General features: G+C 48.6%; 1 protein-coding gene across 1 annotated transcript in view; it reads left to right on the forward strand.

The window, feature by feature from the left end:
- The first annotated feature begins 6454 nt into the window (after positions 1 to 6454).
- The window catches only part of LOC147666739 (epithelial sodium channel subunit beta-2-like), a 55960-nt gene continuing 45803 nt past the window's right edge, over positions 6455 to 16611 (forward strand). The window contains exon 1 of the mRNA XM_086948915.1: positions 6455 to 6522. Coding sequence (XP_086805041.1) covers positions 6455 to 6522 — 68 coding nt within the window. The remainder of the gene's footprint in view (positions 6523 to 16611) is intronic.

Consider the following 16611-nt stretch of genomic DNA (forward strand, 5'->3'; position numbering starts at 1 on the left):
CAGCTGTACTCAGTTATATTGCTGCTGCTATGAATTTAAGGAAATATTATGCATTTAAATTATAAAATGTGAAGGCTTTTTATCAAGGTGTTTAAAATTATTTTAATGTTTTACCTTATTTTTGCTGTGACTGCTGTGAATGTGTTTGATATTTTATCCTTTTATTGTCATATTTATTTGGTCTAATAAAGATACTTTTGAGCCCACTAATCTTTCTAAAAAAATATTTAATTCTGTGATCTGCATATTACACAAAATACTTTGCAGCAGGCACATTAACGCTCTGTGCTACTTTATGAGCCAAAACTGTGACTGGACAAATCACAGATCTCTTCAAGAACTGTGTTAACAACTAAAGGTACCTTACCACTTTTGTTATCCCCTCCAAAAAATCGCTGGGCACACAATGACCTCTGCAACAGATGTCTTAACCCTCTAAGATGTTTTAGAATGCAGCCTTTTTGTGACCAATGAAGTAATCTAGAACACATTAACTGTCACATATGCCCTTGTTGCCAATTTCCTGCAGATTTTCTTTAAATGTATAAGCTGACTGTCAGACTCTGCTTTACAAGCTTCGCCCCTTGTGATTCCATTCCCTCCGACGCCTTGAACCATAATGTATGGATTTCTGGAGTACTTTTCTTCCATTTCCATGTGGATTACAATAGAATAAAAATACACTAGCCATGCTGAGAAGTGTGACTACTGACAAGAATATGTGAGAAATGCCGTTCCTATTTAAGATATGGTAATGGTAGAAGTATTGCTACTGGTCAGTAAAATAAATGACGGCTGCATGTATCTTTTGGCGTCGCTTTGATGCTGGAGAGGTTTGGGATGTGATGAGTTTTGCCCAGAATCACAGGATTCTTGGGATGTGATGGGATGCTTAACACATAACTATATATTATTTTGTTGTAGGTTTACATAGCGCGGACACAAACTGAAGGTATTGGAGAGCTTTGCATGAGCACCAGTTACATTACTCAAGAACACATTCATTTAAAAAATAAAAAAGCATGGGTAGATTAAGTGATTTGGCCAGAACAAAGGATGTTGAGCCAACGCTGAGGATCGAACCCAGCTCCCCAGTCAGCAGCCTTGGTCTTTACATCCTTTCCCCATAAAGTGGGAATGTCCAAAATGAGCACCCTTCCCTTTTGGCGTGAGGTAGCCAAAGCACTAAAGGGCGTCTTAGGCCATCTATTATCCTATATCCCTGGACTATTTATCCAGGTTCATAGACTTTCACAATATAAATACATTTAGAAAGTAAATTGATTTTGCAGTGTTTTGGGGCTGTGAAATTATCAATCGCCTTCCTGGGGACAAAGAGAAAAAAAGCTGGCCCGCCAACCTCCGCTCAATGCTACAATATACTTTGTGCCAATACTGGCAATGGAAAAGCTTGGTGCAGACCTCAAGAGTTGACATCTTCAAATGTTCAGGTCCGTGCTGTTGTGCACCCGACAAGATGGCGACTTATGGTCTTCTTTTGAGAAGTAACTTTGAAGTCCTAAGTATGAATTGTGGAAGTGATGCAAGTGATTTGGGTGATACCTAACAGTCAGATATTCTTGGTAAACTTCTTTTCTGGATATGCATGCATACATTTAAAAGGCAGACTCTATGTATCTACTTTCTCTATGCAATAAAATGGCTTTACCACATGCTATACTGCATGCGTATTATTTATATGTTTATTGGAAAAATGGCAATACAAAAGTAGCAAAAAATATAGGATGGCCCAGTGAGACGTTCTAGTACCACCAGGTAGGTGATATGATAGGATGATGAGTTTTCTGAGGTACCTAGGCAGCCTACTAATTTTTGATACCAAGGCCCACCCCTAGAAAAGCCCAGTCTTTCCACCAATAAGTGTAGGGTCTCAGAATAAATGCTTTCCATTCCAATCTCTCATCCTTTTTGCAGTCACACGACGGAAATGGGGGTTCTAACCATCCCCATCGTGTGAGTGCGCCTAGTCAAGCATGAGTAGAGAGCTGCCAAGGTGGTGTTTAGCTCCTACTAATATGTAGAATCTGCACGTTTGTTGGACAACACAAACTAGGGACTTGGTGCCTAGACTGATTCCAGACACCCCTGCAGGATTTGTTGGCCTTTAGACCAGCTAGCTCACAGTGCAACCATAAGCCCCCCTAACCCTATCAGGGAGCAGAGGGTTTCCGGCAACCACTGAATATGACAACCCTGAACTCTAAGGGATTGTGGAAACAGTGCAGAACCTTTCACTCAGTCACTTGTGCTCACTTATTCTCAGAGACGGGTACAGGGAATACACAGTGGGATGTTTTCAATACGTTTTATTGAACCAGCATTATTCTTGTATAAAATATGTGTGCTACAATGATTATTAGACAAAAGCAGGTAAAAGTGATTACAAGCACCAAAAGCGTAAATAGTAGATATAGTTCTACCATGGTGCTAAACCAATGTATATATGCAGGCATATAATTTGTTAATGTTGTGGAAGCTAGATGTGTAAACAGGTTTAAATTCAGGGAAACTAACCCAACATTGTTGTGCACTCAAATGTGTGCAAAAGTTAACGGCTGAAATGTTATTGTGAGGAGAATGTAAGAAATAAGCTGCTTTACTACATAGGCCTAACCTGGGAATATAACAGAGGGAATGCCACCACAAGTGACGAGATTCTGGGGGCAGGGATCTGGGTCGAGGGTGGCACTGCTGTCTGGCCAGCTCCTATGTCTGAAGATGGAGCAGCCACAATGCTGGTCACAAGGCTTCCTGGACCCAGCCCGTTCTGCCCCACTCTTGTGTATCTAAATGTCTTACTGCCAGCAGCACCAAACTGGTTCCTGCTATGGGCTCTGCTGCCTGCCTGTGCAACTGAGATGGGGATGTGCTTTCCTTTGTCAGTATGTCTGTGTTTGCCCTGTGTGTGCATGTATCTATGCAGTAAAATCTGTGTCTGTCTTTAGAGCAATCATTCAGCCTCATTCGGTTTTCAGTATTGCTGTTGGTTAAATATACTCGGAGGTACACAGTTTGCCACACATGTCTCTAAACATTCCTTGGTGAACCAACCCCCTAAAAGCCTGCGAAATTGTTACGATTGATTCTCAACATCGTATCTTTTCCGTAGCATCTCCAATCCATTAGTTTGAAACCGACCAGTATCAAAGTTCTCTCTAGTACCCTCTTTATGTGTAAGGTAACCCAGCTGTGCACTGCCTCCGTGCTCCAAAGAGAAAATGTGTTATACTATCATTCTTTTAGTCAGAATCTATTATTCATTCTTCATTTCATTATTTATAGTATATTCCTCCAGTGTTCCCCCTTCCTATTGCTGTTAATGGTACATTCCCACAGTAATGCTGCCTGCCTTAGAATGTTAGTGATGAGAATTCTATCTACTCTGTCAGGTCAGCTTAGGGAGTTGAAGTATTTGGAGAGAGGAGACGTGCAATAAAGTCTGAATCTCCCGAGCCCAGATTCCTGTCTTTATTACAACACAAAGAATCCCCAACAAGCTATGTGAAAGGTTAAAAACAGAGCCAGGGAATTGTCATTTATGCTAGGCTTAGGCTGGCACCAAAAAAGAAAAGGGAGAGCTTGGGAGGGGTCAGTAACACATGAGAGCAGTAGCTCAGAAAGACTGCTGAGCTAGAGATGAGTTAGGTACATATCCTAACTCTGACTGAGAAAGGCTGGCAGGGCTGGGGCGGAGTTAGCTACATATATTCCAGGAAGCCTGATTTAGTAGTCGAGCACTCCAGGTGCAGCCTGGATGGCCACTCGCTGGTTAGGCAGTCTGATGGGGCAAAGCGTGGGCTATGTAGGCTGACACAGATTTCCTGGAGTCCAGTGAGCTGCGGCTCCTTAGAGATTTCAGTTTCAGGATTACACTTCCTGCTCCTCTGGGCATCACGCCCAGTAAACCAAAACATCCTTCCCGGAGACATCCCCAGAGAACTTCTGCAGTGTTCCCAATATATTCTGTGATTTGTAGGATGTGGCCTCCTTCTTCCACATTCATTAGAGGTCTGGTGAGTCATCTTGTATGTATTTCCAAAACACACACACACTTATAAGTGTGGGTGCCTTCAGTGCACAAAGTGCGCGGCTATAATACCCATATTGTTTTCAGCATTTTGAGTGGCAACCAACATGATTTTTGTAAAATATGCAAATGATGTGGTAAATCCATAGCTATGCACTTAATGTTGCAGCCAAAGGATAGTATGCATGCGCTGGTCCTCTTCATTGTCCATTGTGTTATGAACAATGTATTCAATCGTGGTAAACCTACTAATAGGTAATACAGTCAGTGCCCATTGGTAGCTGCACTTTGAAGTAAACTGTTTTTTCAAGTTAACTACCCCAAAATAAACATTAACTATAAAAACTACACAACGGGTAACTTGTGTAATACAGAACCTTCTTGGGTTACTGGTGACAGCTAGGAACCACTTGTGGCTTTTGATGGCATCGGAATGCTTTGCTGGTAACACTGGACCATGTTCCAAAGATATCCATTATTATGTATCTAATACATATGTGTATGGTGGTCTGTGTGTATGTGAGTATTAGATCCATGTGTACAGACACACACACATGCATACACACATACACACTCAAATATACACATGTGCATACATAGGTGTACATAAATTCACTGAAAAAACACAAAGGTCAAAGTGATGTTATACTTGGGTACGGAAATATGATCTTGTCTTACGTTTAAAAAAAAGATATTCACTGAAATAATCAAAGGTTAAAGTGGCATTATAGATAAGTGTTGAAATGAAATACAAACTGTTAAACCTGGCCCTCTCTGCAGGCTCATCTCCACACTTATTGGCCTCACCATCCTGTTGTTTGTAACTGCTTTTGTTGGCTTTTAGGACTCTGTACTCTTTAACACTGCTAACAAGTGCTAAAATACTTATGGTCGTTCCCTTGAACATGGAAGAATTGGCTTATACCCAAATGACATATTTAAAAACGTGTAAGTCCAGGGGGCGTGGCTGGCGGCCGAACATGGCGGCAGCATAGAGGACTAGCTCCGGCAGGGAAGCGGCCTCTCCATCTATCCGCACGATAATCCGTGACTAATTCTTACCTCCAACGGCGGCACTGAACGCCCGAGACCGGGCGGAACTGGCAGCAAGTTCCCGGACGGAATTCGTGGATTGGACGACGGAGTTATCGTCGTGTGCTGATCCGACTGGAACACAGGCCCACCTCCGGGCATTCTAGTGGCAACTGAGGCCGACCGGAAGTGCAGCCCGCTCGGCTACTGCAGACAGGAAGTGGTCGGTGCTGGAGGACCATACCCAGAGACGGCCCTACCCAATAACAAACTGCTTGCTATACCCAACGGAGGTTCATAGGAAGGGTGGCCGTAGATTGTGCAAGACAATCATCCGAACTTTACCTGACAGTTTGCCTTGCGGGGACCATCGGGGCGTCTCCCTCATTGCAGCGGAAGCCCACTTCACCTTAAACTGAGGACTGCATCGTGAAGGTGATTTCTCTTGATATCCCACCGAACCGACGAACTGTATTCTCTCCGCGACCGAACAATGGCTGGGAAAGGTGTGAAAGGCGGTACAACTCAGACTCGTATTGACAGCTTCACGAACGATAGAACCGCTTCCCCTCCGGCGGATGGGAAAAATCCCCCCGTAAAACCAGGCGAGCCTGCGGGGATGAAGAAGGCGACGCTGGATGACGTTATGAAGGCACTCTCGCAGGTCCAAACGACGGTGGGCTCTATCTCGACCGAGATCACCCTTATCCGAGCGGACCTCCACAAGATGGCCGAAAAAGTAGGCTCGCTAGAGCTTGTTACGAAGTCGCTGGTGGAGGATGTCTCAGAACTGCAGACGGCCATGGAAGCGGTCATGGCGGAAAACAAGCTCCTTAAAGACAAACTCGACGATCAGGAGGGACGCTCCAGGCGGAACAATGTGCGCATTCTTGGCGTTCCGGAGACTGAAGGTGTGAGAGCGATGGATTTATACGTGGAGGACCTCATTAAAACCCATCTTCAACCCAAAGGCCTGTCGGCCTTCTTTTCCGTGGAACGGGCCCACAGGGTCCCGGGGGGGTCAACCTAAACCAGGGGCCTCGCCTAGGCCGATCCTAGCAAGACTGTTCAACTACCGCGACCGGGACGTCATCCTCCAGGCGGCACGAGTCTCACCACCGGTGAAAATCCTCAACTCAACTGTGGCATTTTTCCCGGATTACACGGCGGAGGTGGCCAGGCGGCGAAAAACTTTCTTGGTTATAAAAAAGGAACTTAGAAAACGTGAACTCCCTTACTCCATGATCTTCCCAGCAAGGCTCCGGGTGGTGGCGGAGAATAGAACTTGGTTTTTTGACGACCCTGGAACTGCACGAGACTGGCTAGATGGTTGGCGTCCTACCTCCCACTCTCGCCGCCCTGGCCGGACTAAGAATGGCTCACAACAACCTGACCGTAATGATGGTGGAGACGCTGGTACAAACAGTGGCAGAAGCTCACCGGTAAGGGACGAGGCTGACCTAAATCAGGAGGTGGACCCATGAACAATTATAAGTGACATTGATGTTTGGGACTGCGGCTGGAACCGCCAAGGACACTGGGCCGAGGGCCTCCGTGGAGGGTATGAGGGGTCGCTAATTCCGGAGTGCTCCTCACCCCCAACGAGCAAGTAACTGTGTGTTTTCTATGGGATGGGTTTAAGCACTCTGCTAAATTGGGGTGGCGGGCAGTTTGGAGTCCGTGTAGCAGGGAAGCAGGGTGGGTGGGGATGTTGGGAACGGGGGGGTTAGGTTTGTTTGCTTGTTTAAATTGTTTGGCTCTATTCACCATTTTGAAACTGCTAGTAGTCACACATGACCGTATTCCTGGCACCGGGTATGTCGCCTCTGATCCTCTAACACTACTATGGCACAAACGTGTTGATAATTGTACAGGGACGGGACGTTCCTTGGTCACTTCGGCTCCGTCATTCCCTACGGGACACCAACTTGAACGCACGATTACAAAATGGCGGATCCCCTACGACCTACTGCCGTAACGCCTGACACTGGGGTGGGGGCTGTGCCACCGCTACAAGTAATGTCATGGAATGTTCGGGGGTTAGGTGATAAGGTAAAGAGGGGGCTGGTCTTACAGTGTATTAAGAGACTGAATTGTGATATCGCCCTCCTTCAGGAAACGCACTTAGTGGGGGCGGCCACTAAAGCTCTAGATAGGAGAGGGTATCGCATGGTACTACATTCGGACTTCACTTCAGGGTCCCGGGGGACGGGTGTCTGGGTGAAGAGAACGTCACGCTTCATACATCACTCCACGAAAGCGGACAAACATGGCCGCTTCGCGGCGGTCTGTGGGCAGTGGGAGGGCGTGCCCATTAATGTGGTGTCTGTGTACATCCCACCAGCGCTACACTCATCGGCACTCCCGGACCTGGGTAAATTTCTTTTGGAGCTCCCGGAGGGGGACCTGTTGGTGGGCGGAGACTTCAATGCACTGGCCAATACTGAAACGGATAGGTTCCCGGCTCGCTCCCTCCCCACTGGCCCAACGAAATTCAGGGACTTCTTGGAGGCACAGGGTCTGGTCGACATCTGGAGACAGCTACACCCTGCTGACCGCCAGTACTCATACTATTCATCCACCCACGACTGCCTATCTCGCATTGATTATTTTCTCACATTGGGGGGTGGAAGACTCACTTTTGCCGATGTACAGATTGCGCCACGGGGCATATCCGACCACTCCCCCTTGATCGCCACATTGTCCTGCTCAGACAGGGCTCGCAAACGACTCTATCCCATCTACCCCGGTTATCTTAAAATCCCTCTGGTCCGAAAATCCCTCAAAACCGCCACTAAGCACTATTTCCAGGAGAACTCCGGATCGGTGTCTTCACCGACGATACTATGGGAGGCGTACAAGACAGTGTTGAGGGGCCAGGCAATTGCGACCATAACCGATCATAAACGTAAACAAAAACAAGAACTGGTAGAACTGGAACTGCAGTTGGAACAGGCTAATGTGATGCACATGACCGCGCCGTCAGACGACACTCGACACGCGCTGACTCTATGTCAGCAAAGACACGACGACTTTCTCCGTCGACGGGTGTTGGAGCACATAGAGTCGACTGCATGCAGAGTTTATGATGTGGGCGACAAAGCCAACAAATTGCTGGCCTGGCTGGACAAGAAACGGGACGGAGGCAGGCACATTCTGCAGTTGCGGGACCAGGAAGGGACGTGTCACACGCTCCCTCCTAAAATCGTCGACCTCTTAGCAGACCACTTCCAAGGGGTATATACCCCAGAGGCGGTGGTCACGGCCGAGAAGGCAGAATTAGCACTCCAAGATGTAGAATTAGAGATGTTGACACCGGAGGCAAGGACCGAGTTGGAAGCGGACCTCACGGTAGAGGAACTCCGTATGGCGACGGGAGCACTACATACAGGCAGAGCACTGGGCCCCAATGGGATACCAATCGAATGGTTTCAAACGATGTCAGACACTCTGGGCCCGCCAATGCTGGCCATGTTCGAGAACTGCTGTGAGACCGGAACACTGCCTTTGGACCAACGCTTAGCGACAATAGTGGCTATCCCTAAGCCTGGCAAACCCCCAGAAGACTGCACGTCTTATCGCCCGATCTCGCTCATCAATGTAGAGGCGAAGATCCTAGCGAAATTGATTGCTAATAGACTGACTCCATACCTCTCCCAGCTGATCCACCCTGACCAATCCGGCTTTATGCCACACAGGAGTACAGCGTTAAATCTCCGTAGAGTGCATGGCGCACTGGCACGGGCACATTCCCTGACAGAACCGGCGGCCATTTTGTCACTGGACGCCAGAATGGCCTTTGACATGGTAGAGTGGCAATACTTGTTCGCAGTTCTGACTCGGATGGGCTTCGGACCGAAGTTTCTCTCATGGGTCCGACTACTCTACACTGGCCCAGTAGCCCACGTGGCGGCCAATGGCCACATCTCACGAGCGATTCTAGCTCGTGGGACTCGCCAGGGCTGCCCCTTATCCCCGTTATTGTTTGCACTGGTCCTTGAGCCTCTCGCGATTATTATCAGAAAGACACCCCTACTGAAGGGTATTAAATGGACGGAGGCCTGGGAAGATAGAGTATCATTGTATGCCGATGATATGTTGGTCTACTTGTCTGCCCCCGAATCGAGTGTTCCGATATTACTGGCACTCTGTGACAAACATGGCTCGGCCTCTGGCTATACGATCAACTGGGCGAAATCGGTCCTTTATGTTCTGAAGGGCCCCTGGCCAGTCCTCCCCGATCACTGTCCTTTGATGTTAACCGATGTCTCCTTCAAGTACTTAGGCATCTATATTACCAACGATACGGCCGTATTTTACGACCGGAACCTGGCGCCTCCCCTCCTCCGCCTAAAAGCAGACGTACGACATTGGTCATCCCTGCCGCTCACGCTCCTGGGCCGCGCGGCCCTGTTTAAAATGATGGCGCTTCTGCGCCTCCTATACGTTTTTGAGAATACCCCAGATGCAATCCCGCCCTCCTACTTTCAAAGAATCACCGCAGTTATCACCACCCTGTTATGGGGTGAGCGTCCTCCGAGAATAGCTCACCTCAAACTTAACCGTAGTTGGTACGATGGAGGGATAGCACTACCGAATGTACAGCTTTACTACTGGGCATCTCAACTTAAGGTACTCAACCAGTGGCTCCATGCATCGCACAATGACCCGGCATATCTAGCTGACAGGGCCCAACTGGGAACACAAAGTCTTTTGGCCCCCCTATACAACCCAAGCCTCCTCAAAGACCTGATTGGCCCTACTAAACATACAGTCACCTTATGGTACAAGGCGCTCACCAGGCTACAATGAAGGGAATCATCACGAAGCTTACCCCGCTTTGGGATACCAAGAAACTGGGCTGCCTTAGGACCAGTAAGGGGTTCACCCAGTGGGACAATATAGGCATTTCTACGGTGGGGGATCTCTGGTCGTCCGCAGGGGTGATTTCCTTCGAGCAACTTCAACAGCAATATGCCCTAGGCCCCAACGAAACATACAGATACATCCAAATCAGACACGCTCTCCTGGCGGTGTTGGAACCTGGAACTACGGTCCCGGAGTCCTCACCCCTGGAAGACCGGCTTCTTACAGATTTTTTACAATCTCGGGCCACCTCACTCACATACCGCAAACTGCTGAATAATCTTCCAGACCCCCTACAGAAATTGCGTGAAAAGTGGGAGGATGAGTTGGGAGCTATGGATGAGACGGACTGGAATGCTGCTATGGCGTCTCCAAGGGAGGCTGGGGTGTCGGCCAGGTTTAGGCTCATACAGTTAAAAGTGCTACACAGAGTGTACTATACAAGGACCACCTTACACAAAATGCACAGGGCTGATTCCCCTCACTGTCTCAGGGGTTGTGGGGAAGACGGCACATTGTTACATACGCTTTGGGAATGCCCTTTCATTGCCAGATACTGGCAACAGGTCATGCGCACAATCTCACAGGCCCTTGATACCTCCCTTGTACCTGAGCCACGCCTCTGTCTCCTGAATATATGGGAGGGCACTGATCTTAACCTCCGACAACAGCAGTGGGTCACAATTGGTACAATGGTGGCGAAGCGCGATGTGGCGCAGAGGTGGGGGGTGGCGGAGTTACCTACTTTGGCATTGTGGTGCAAGACCATGGACAAACTGATGCTGACTGAAAGAACTGTCAATAAACTCAGAGCGAATCCAAAGAAATGGAATAAGGTGTGGGAGGCGTGGAATAGGTACAGAGGGGACCTGTGCGACCCGCTGCAGGAGGATGAAGACGAAGACTCAGACGATGAGGAGGAAATAAGTGCTTAACCTGTAGGATGTCACGGGGTGGGATTAGAAATATGATTTTATCATTGAAACTTCAGCTCACATTATGCTTGAGGATGGGGGGGGGATGGCCTGGGGGTTGGGGGTCGGCATGTTCTACTAGCAACTCTTTTTCCGTACTGCTTTATATCTATTCACTACAAATGAGCCACCACGTTTGGTTTGGTTTTTACTTTTATAAAAAGGAACAACATAAAAATGGACTTTAAAAGTAAAACTTTATGACTCCGAAACCTGTATCCTGAAGATTTGCCATATCATCCTCACCATGTGCTGCCGGACCGGAGGGTTGTCGGCTGAATAGCTGTGTAAAAGTACGTGCTGCTCACTTATCTTGCGTAATGCTTATTGTATATATGCACTGTTGTTAATTGGATGATGACTGTCAATAAAAGTTTTACACCAAAAAAACAAAAAAAAAAACGTGTAAGTCCCTAGAAAAGAAATACTACATGTACTCAGGGCCTGTACATTAAATGCTACTAGTAGGCCTGTAGGTCTAATTGCGCCACCCACTTAAGTAGCCTTTTAAACATGTCTCAGATCCGCATTGCAGTCTGTGTGTGCAATTTAAGCTGCAGTTTCAACCTGGCAAAATTAACATTTGCCAGGCCTGAAGCTACTTTTTTACAAAGACCAGAAGGTGATAAGAAGACAGACTTTGTACTGTTTATTCCTGAAACTTTTAAACGTGTTTTTCCTCTGCAAGTGACTTCTTACATTTCCCTGTTGCTTTGTAGCTTAAACTCTGCTGTTTTACCTACCTGTGACTGCTTAAATTTACCTGTTGCTTTTTGGGCTTTGTAGCTTAAAATCTGCTGTTTTACCGCCTGTGACTGCTTAACTTTCTCTCCTAAAGACCTGTGTGAAAGCAATCCACCCCAGCTCCCTTTTGATCTTAGCAAGGAAAAAAGTCAAAATACACCACATAGGCTAAGCAGAGTGTGCTCTGAGACTGCAGAAATCTGCTCTCAGGGTTTACATTTTATTTGGAAAGTGTATGTAGCGCTCGTTTTTGGCTAGGAGAGTGAGTTGTTTAAGTGTGGAAAAAGCATTATTGTTAATGGCTTTGACTTGGCCCTGACCTGCAGAGGTGGGAACAGGAACTCCCGAGTGTGGATTGAGACTGTCTGTCTTCAAGGAGATTCTATTCTACAGGAGCAGCTCACTACCCCCTGGTTATGAACCCTTGATTGAGGTGACACTCTCCTTACATAAGTTTGGCATTGGACGTTACATCTGTGTTCTGATTGGCTGCTGTACCTGGTGATTCTATTGGCATTAGGGTTATGTTTCTGAATCACTGATAAGTGTAGGGATCTGATTGGTCCCTAGGTAGGCTTTTTATTGGACTTTAGACTTCGGTTAGGGTTCTGATTGGTGGATAGGTCTAGGATTTTGATTGGTTCCTGGGGCTAGTGTTTCTATTGGGCTTAAGGTTTGGTATCTGATTGGCTGCTTGAACTAAGGCTTTGATTGGTGGAAAGGGCCTAGTCTCCTATTTGTCTTAGGGCTTAGGGCTACTGTTCTAATTGGTTAGGGCTAGGGTTCCCACTGGCCGAAGGGGTCACCTGATCTCTAGGGCTATTTAAGGTCAGGGTTCAGGGCGTCTCAGCCCGGGCTTCGAGGCTAAGGGTGTAAGGGACAAGGGCAATTGCCTGTTTGGGGTTGTTCGGGACCGTTCAGGCCTAGGGCCAGAAATGCTACCCTTTTTTGATTCATCTTCTCCCACCTTAACCCATCCAGATCCACAAATATATTAACACACTCACAGCAAATGTACTCTACTCATTAACTATAAACAAACCCTACACACATTTCAATGTCTCAATACCCACTAGGAAACCCTACAAACCACACCTATACAAAATTCCACCCCAACTACCACACAATGGCACCTTCACCTTCATTCACACTCAAAACAGAACCTTATCCCATAACACTAACCAATCCACTCATCACCAACACAACCCAAATCCATACTATATGTAACTATATCCCATCCAAACACACACTCCGTGCTCTAATTACTCCTAAAAGACCCCTTTCTCTCACCAACAAATCTATACTCAGCCTTCCATCTTTTCATTCACTAACACCCTCCTCTTCTTTTTACTAAAAAAGGCAACCCTTACACTCCACTGCACCACACATATTACCTCTTTTAGCAATCCAATTTAACACACACTCTTAACTCTTGTTTATCCCCTCTCACACACACTCTTTCCCAAAATACATCACCACCTCCTTTACCTTGCAGGTTCGAATCGCCAACAATAAGTTACATACAAATACTTCTCAGAAGACAAAAACATCATCACCTCCTCTTACTACTCCTCAAAAACAAAACATAACACACACACCAGCACAACAAAATCTCACAACGCACTACCTATAATACTACCTGTCACAAACTAGAAACATTCACCCACTCAAACGCTCCTGACTACACAATGAATTCTCACTGGACGGACCCCAGCTGCGTCCACTTCACCTTCAGAAGAACGACGATCCACCACCACCAGCAACAGGTCGCCCGCAGAAACTGGAGCAAGATCACAGTCGACCAGCTCGCCGCTTCCTTGAGCCAGCACCCTCCCGCCAGCTCAGCGAACCCCAGCCAGGCCGCCGACAACCTCACGAAGTGGATCAGCAACTGCGCGGACGAACTTGCCCCACTGAAGACCCCGCCCAGCAGACCCGGCAGCAAGAAGGCCCCATGGTTCACCGACGAACTCAAGAGCTCCAAGAAGAACTGCCGAGCCCTCGAGAAAGCCTGGAGAAGGGAGCCAACACCGGACAACATGACCACCCTCAAGCTTGCCACCCAGAAGCACCACCAGCTGATCCGCAACACCAAGAAAACTGCATTCAAGGACCGGCTGGACAACAACGCACACAACAGCAAGGAACTCTTCAACATCGTGAAAGAGCTCTCCAACCCCAACGCCGGAAACAACGATATCACCCCATCGCAAGAACTCTGCAACTCCCTCGCCTCCTACTTCCACAACAAGATCGCGGACATACACAACAGCTTCAACACCCAACCGACGAACGCCACGTCCGACTCAACCGAACCACCGCCCCCCACCACCACCCTCCGCGCCTGGACTCCTATCAGCACCAAAGACACCGTCCGCATGATGAACTCCATCCACTCCGGATCTCCGACCGACCCCTGCCCTCACCACGTCTTCAACAAGGCCGACGCTGTCATCGCACCCCACCTGCGGGACATCATCAACACCTCATTCGACACCGCCACCTTCCCTGAGAGCTGGAAGCACGCCGAACTCAGCGCTCTACTCAAGAAACCAACAGCGGACCCCACCGAACTCAAGAATTACCGCCCCATCTCGCTCCTCCCGTTCCCAGCCAAAGTCATCGAGAAGACCGTCAACAAGCAACTGGCCGCCTTCCTCGAGACGAACGGATCCCTCGACCCCTCACAGTCTGGCTTCCGAGCCAACCACAGCACCGAGACCGCCCTCATCGCTGCCACCGATGACATCCGAACCCTGATGGATAACGGAGAAACAGCGGCCCTCATCCTCCTAGACCTCTCCGCGGCCTTCGACACCGTCTGCCACCGCACCCTAGTGCAGCGCCTCTACAACGTCGGAATCCAGGAGAAGGCACTGGAAGGGATCATCTCCTTCCTCGACGGAAGAACCCAGAGAGTCCGACTACCACCGTACAAATCAAAGGCCACCGAAGTCATCTGCGGCGTACCCCAAGGATCCTCGCTGAGCCCAACCCTCTTCAACGTCTACATGAGCCCCCTCGCGGCCATCGCACGCCAACACAACCTGAACATCATCTCCTACGCCGACGATACCCAGCTGATCCTCTCCCTTACCAACGACCCCGCCACCGCCAGAGCCAACCTTCAAGAAGGAATGAAAGAAGTAGCCGAGTGGATGTCGACCAGCCGCCTGAAGCTGAACTCGGACAAGACGGAAGTCCTCATCCTGGGATCCTCGCCCTCCACCTGGGACGACTCCTGGTGGCCCCCCGCCCTGGGAACTGCACCCAAACCGACAGACCACGCACGCAACCTGGGCTTCATCCTGGACTCCTCCCTCTCCATGACCAAGCAAGTCAACGCAGTCTCCTCATCGTGCTTCAACATCCTGCGCATGCTACGGAAGATCTTCCGGTGGATCCCCACCGAGACCAGGAAGACTGTCACCCAGGCCCTCGTCACCAGCCGACTGGACTACGGCAACGCCCTCTACGCCGGAACCACCACCAAGCTCCAGAAGAGACTCCAACGGATCCAGAACGCCTCAGCCAGACTCATCCTCGACATCCCACGACACAGCCACATCTCCGGACACCTAAGAGACCTGCACTGGCTCCCGGTCAACAAGAGAATCACCTTCCGTCTCCTCACCCACGCACACAAAGCCCTACACGATCAAGGCCCGAGCTACCTCAACAACCGCATCAACTTCTACGCTCCCAAACGACACCTCCGATCAGCCAGTCACGCCCTCGCAGCCGTCCCCCGCATCCGAAGAACGACAACAGGAGGAAGGTCCTTCTCCTACCTGGCCGCCAAGACCTGGAACTCCCTCCCGACCGACCTGCGCCTGACCCAAGACCACCTCGCCTTCAGGAAGACAGGAAGAAGCTCAAGACCTGGCTGTTCGTGCAGTAGCAGCACCCCCCCCCCCCCCCCCCCCCCAGCGCCTTGAGACCCTCCGGGTAAGTAGAGCGCTCTATAAATGTCTATGATTGATTGACCCTAAACCAACTCTGTTGCCAAGCTTTCTCTCTTCCCCCACACATATACAAAACACAACAACTCTCTTTTAACTGCCTTCCATCCATTGAACAATTTAGAACCTTACAACATGACCCACATGCTGCACCACCATCCCTAACCCATACACCTTCCACCCTAAACAGATGCAAACAAAATAAGCATCATGTCCTGTGGCCAGTCCCTGCTCCTAACCCCCCAGAGTACATCCAGTGTTCACTACCAATGGACATCAGCCATGTGCAGCAAGGGTTGGCTGCACAATCCACCACCAGTTGGTGGTCTGCTTGCTGGCCTACTGAATTTGGACTGCCACATATCCCAGCAACATCAACAAAAATTGTGGGCTTTAATATTGATTCCACCCTTAGCTTTTGCAGTCAAATTGACCAGGTTTCCACCACATGTTTCTCTCTCCTTAGAGCCATACCTAAAATCATTATCCTGTCTCCAATTTCTTGCCTTAAAACTATTGTCCTGTCACGGCTTGATTATGGACACAGTATTTATTTCGGTCTTCCTCTGTATTTTGTCTCCTGCCTTCGGGTGATTGAGAATTCAGCGGCTTGCCTAATCCCTAAACTTCCTGCGGATCACCCTGTTGTCACTCATCATCCCACTCTTTAATGACTGCACATAAGTCAAAGGGCTCTTTTCAAATTTCTTTGCATTGACCATAGAGCTTTGTTCAGTTCTGGCCCCACTTCATCCACAGCAAATTTGTACCTTATTCTCCCTTACGCACACAAAGATCAGCCCATCTCAGTCTCATCCCATCACCACGGATCTGCTGCACCCACATTGGTGGCTGTTGATTCTATTTTCTAGCATCAAGGTACTGGGACAGTCTCCCACCCAATCTCAGGACTGCCAAATCACACATATCTCTCCCAAAACAACTTAAAACTCGCCGTTTTCAATTAATTATATAAATTCTCTAC

The sequence above is a fragment of the Lissotriton vulgaris genome, unplaced genomic scaffold (genome assembly GCF_964263255.1).
Source record: "Lissotriton vulgaris unplaced genomic scaffold, aLisVul1.2 SCAFFOLD_610, whole genome shotgun sequence".
Classification (NCBI taxonomy): Eukaryota; Metazoa; Chordata; class Amphibia; order Caudata; family Salamandridae; genus Lissotriton; species Lissotriton vulgaris.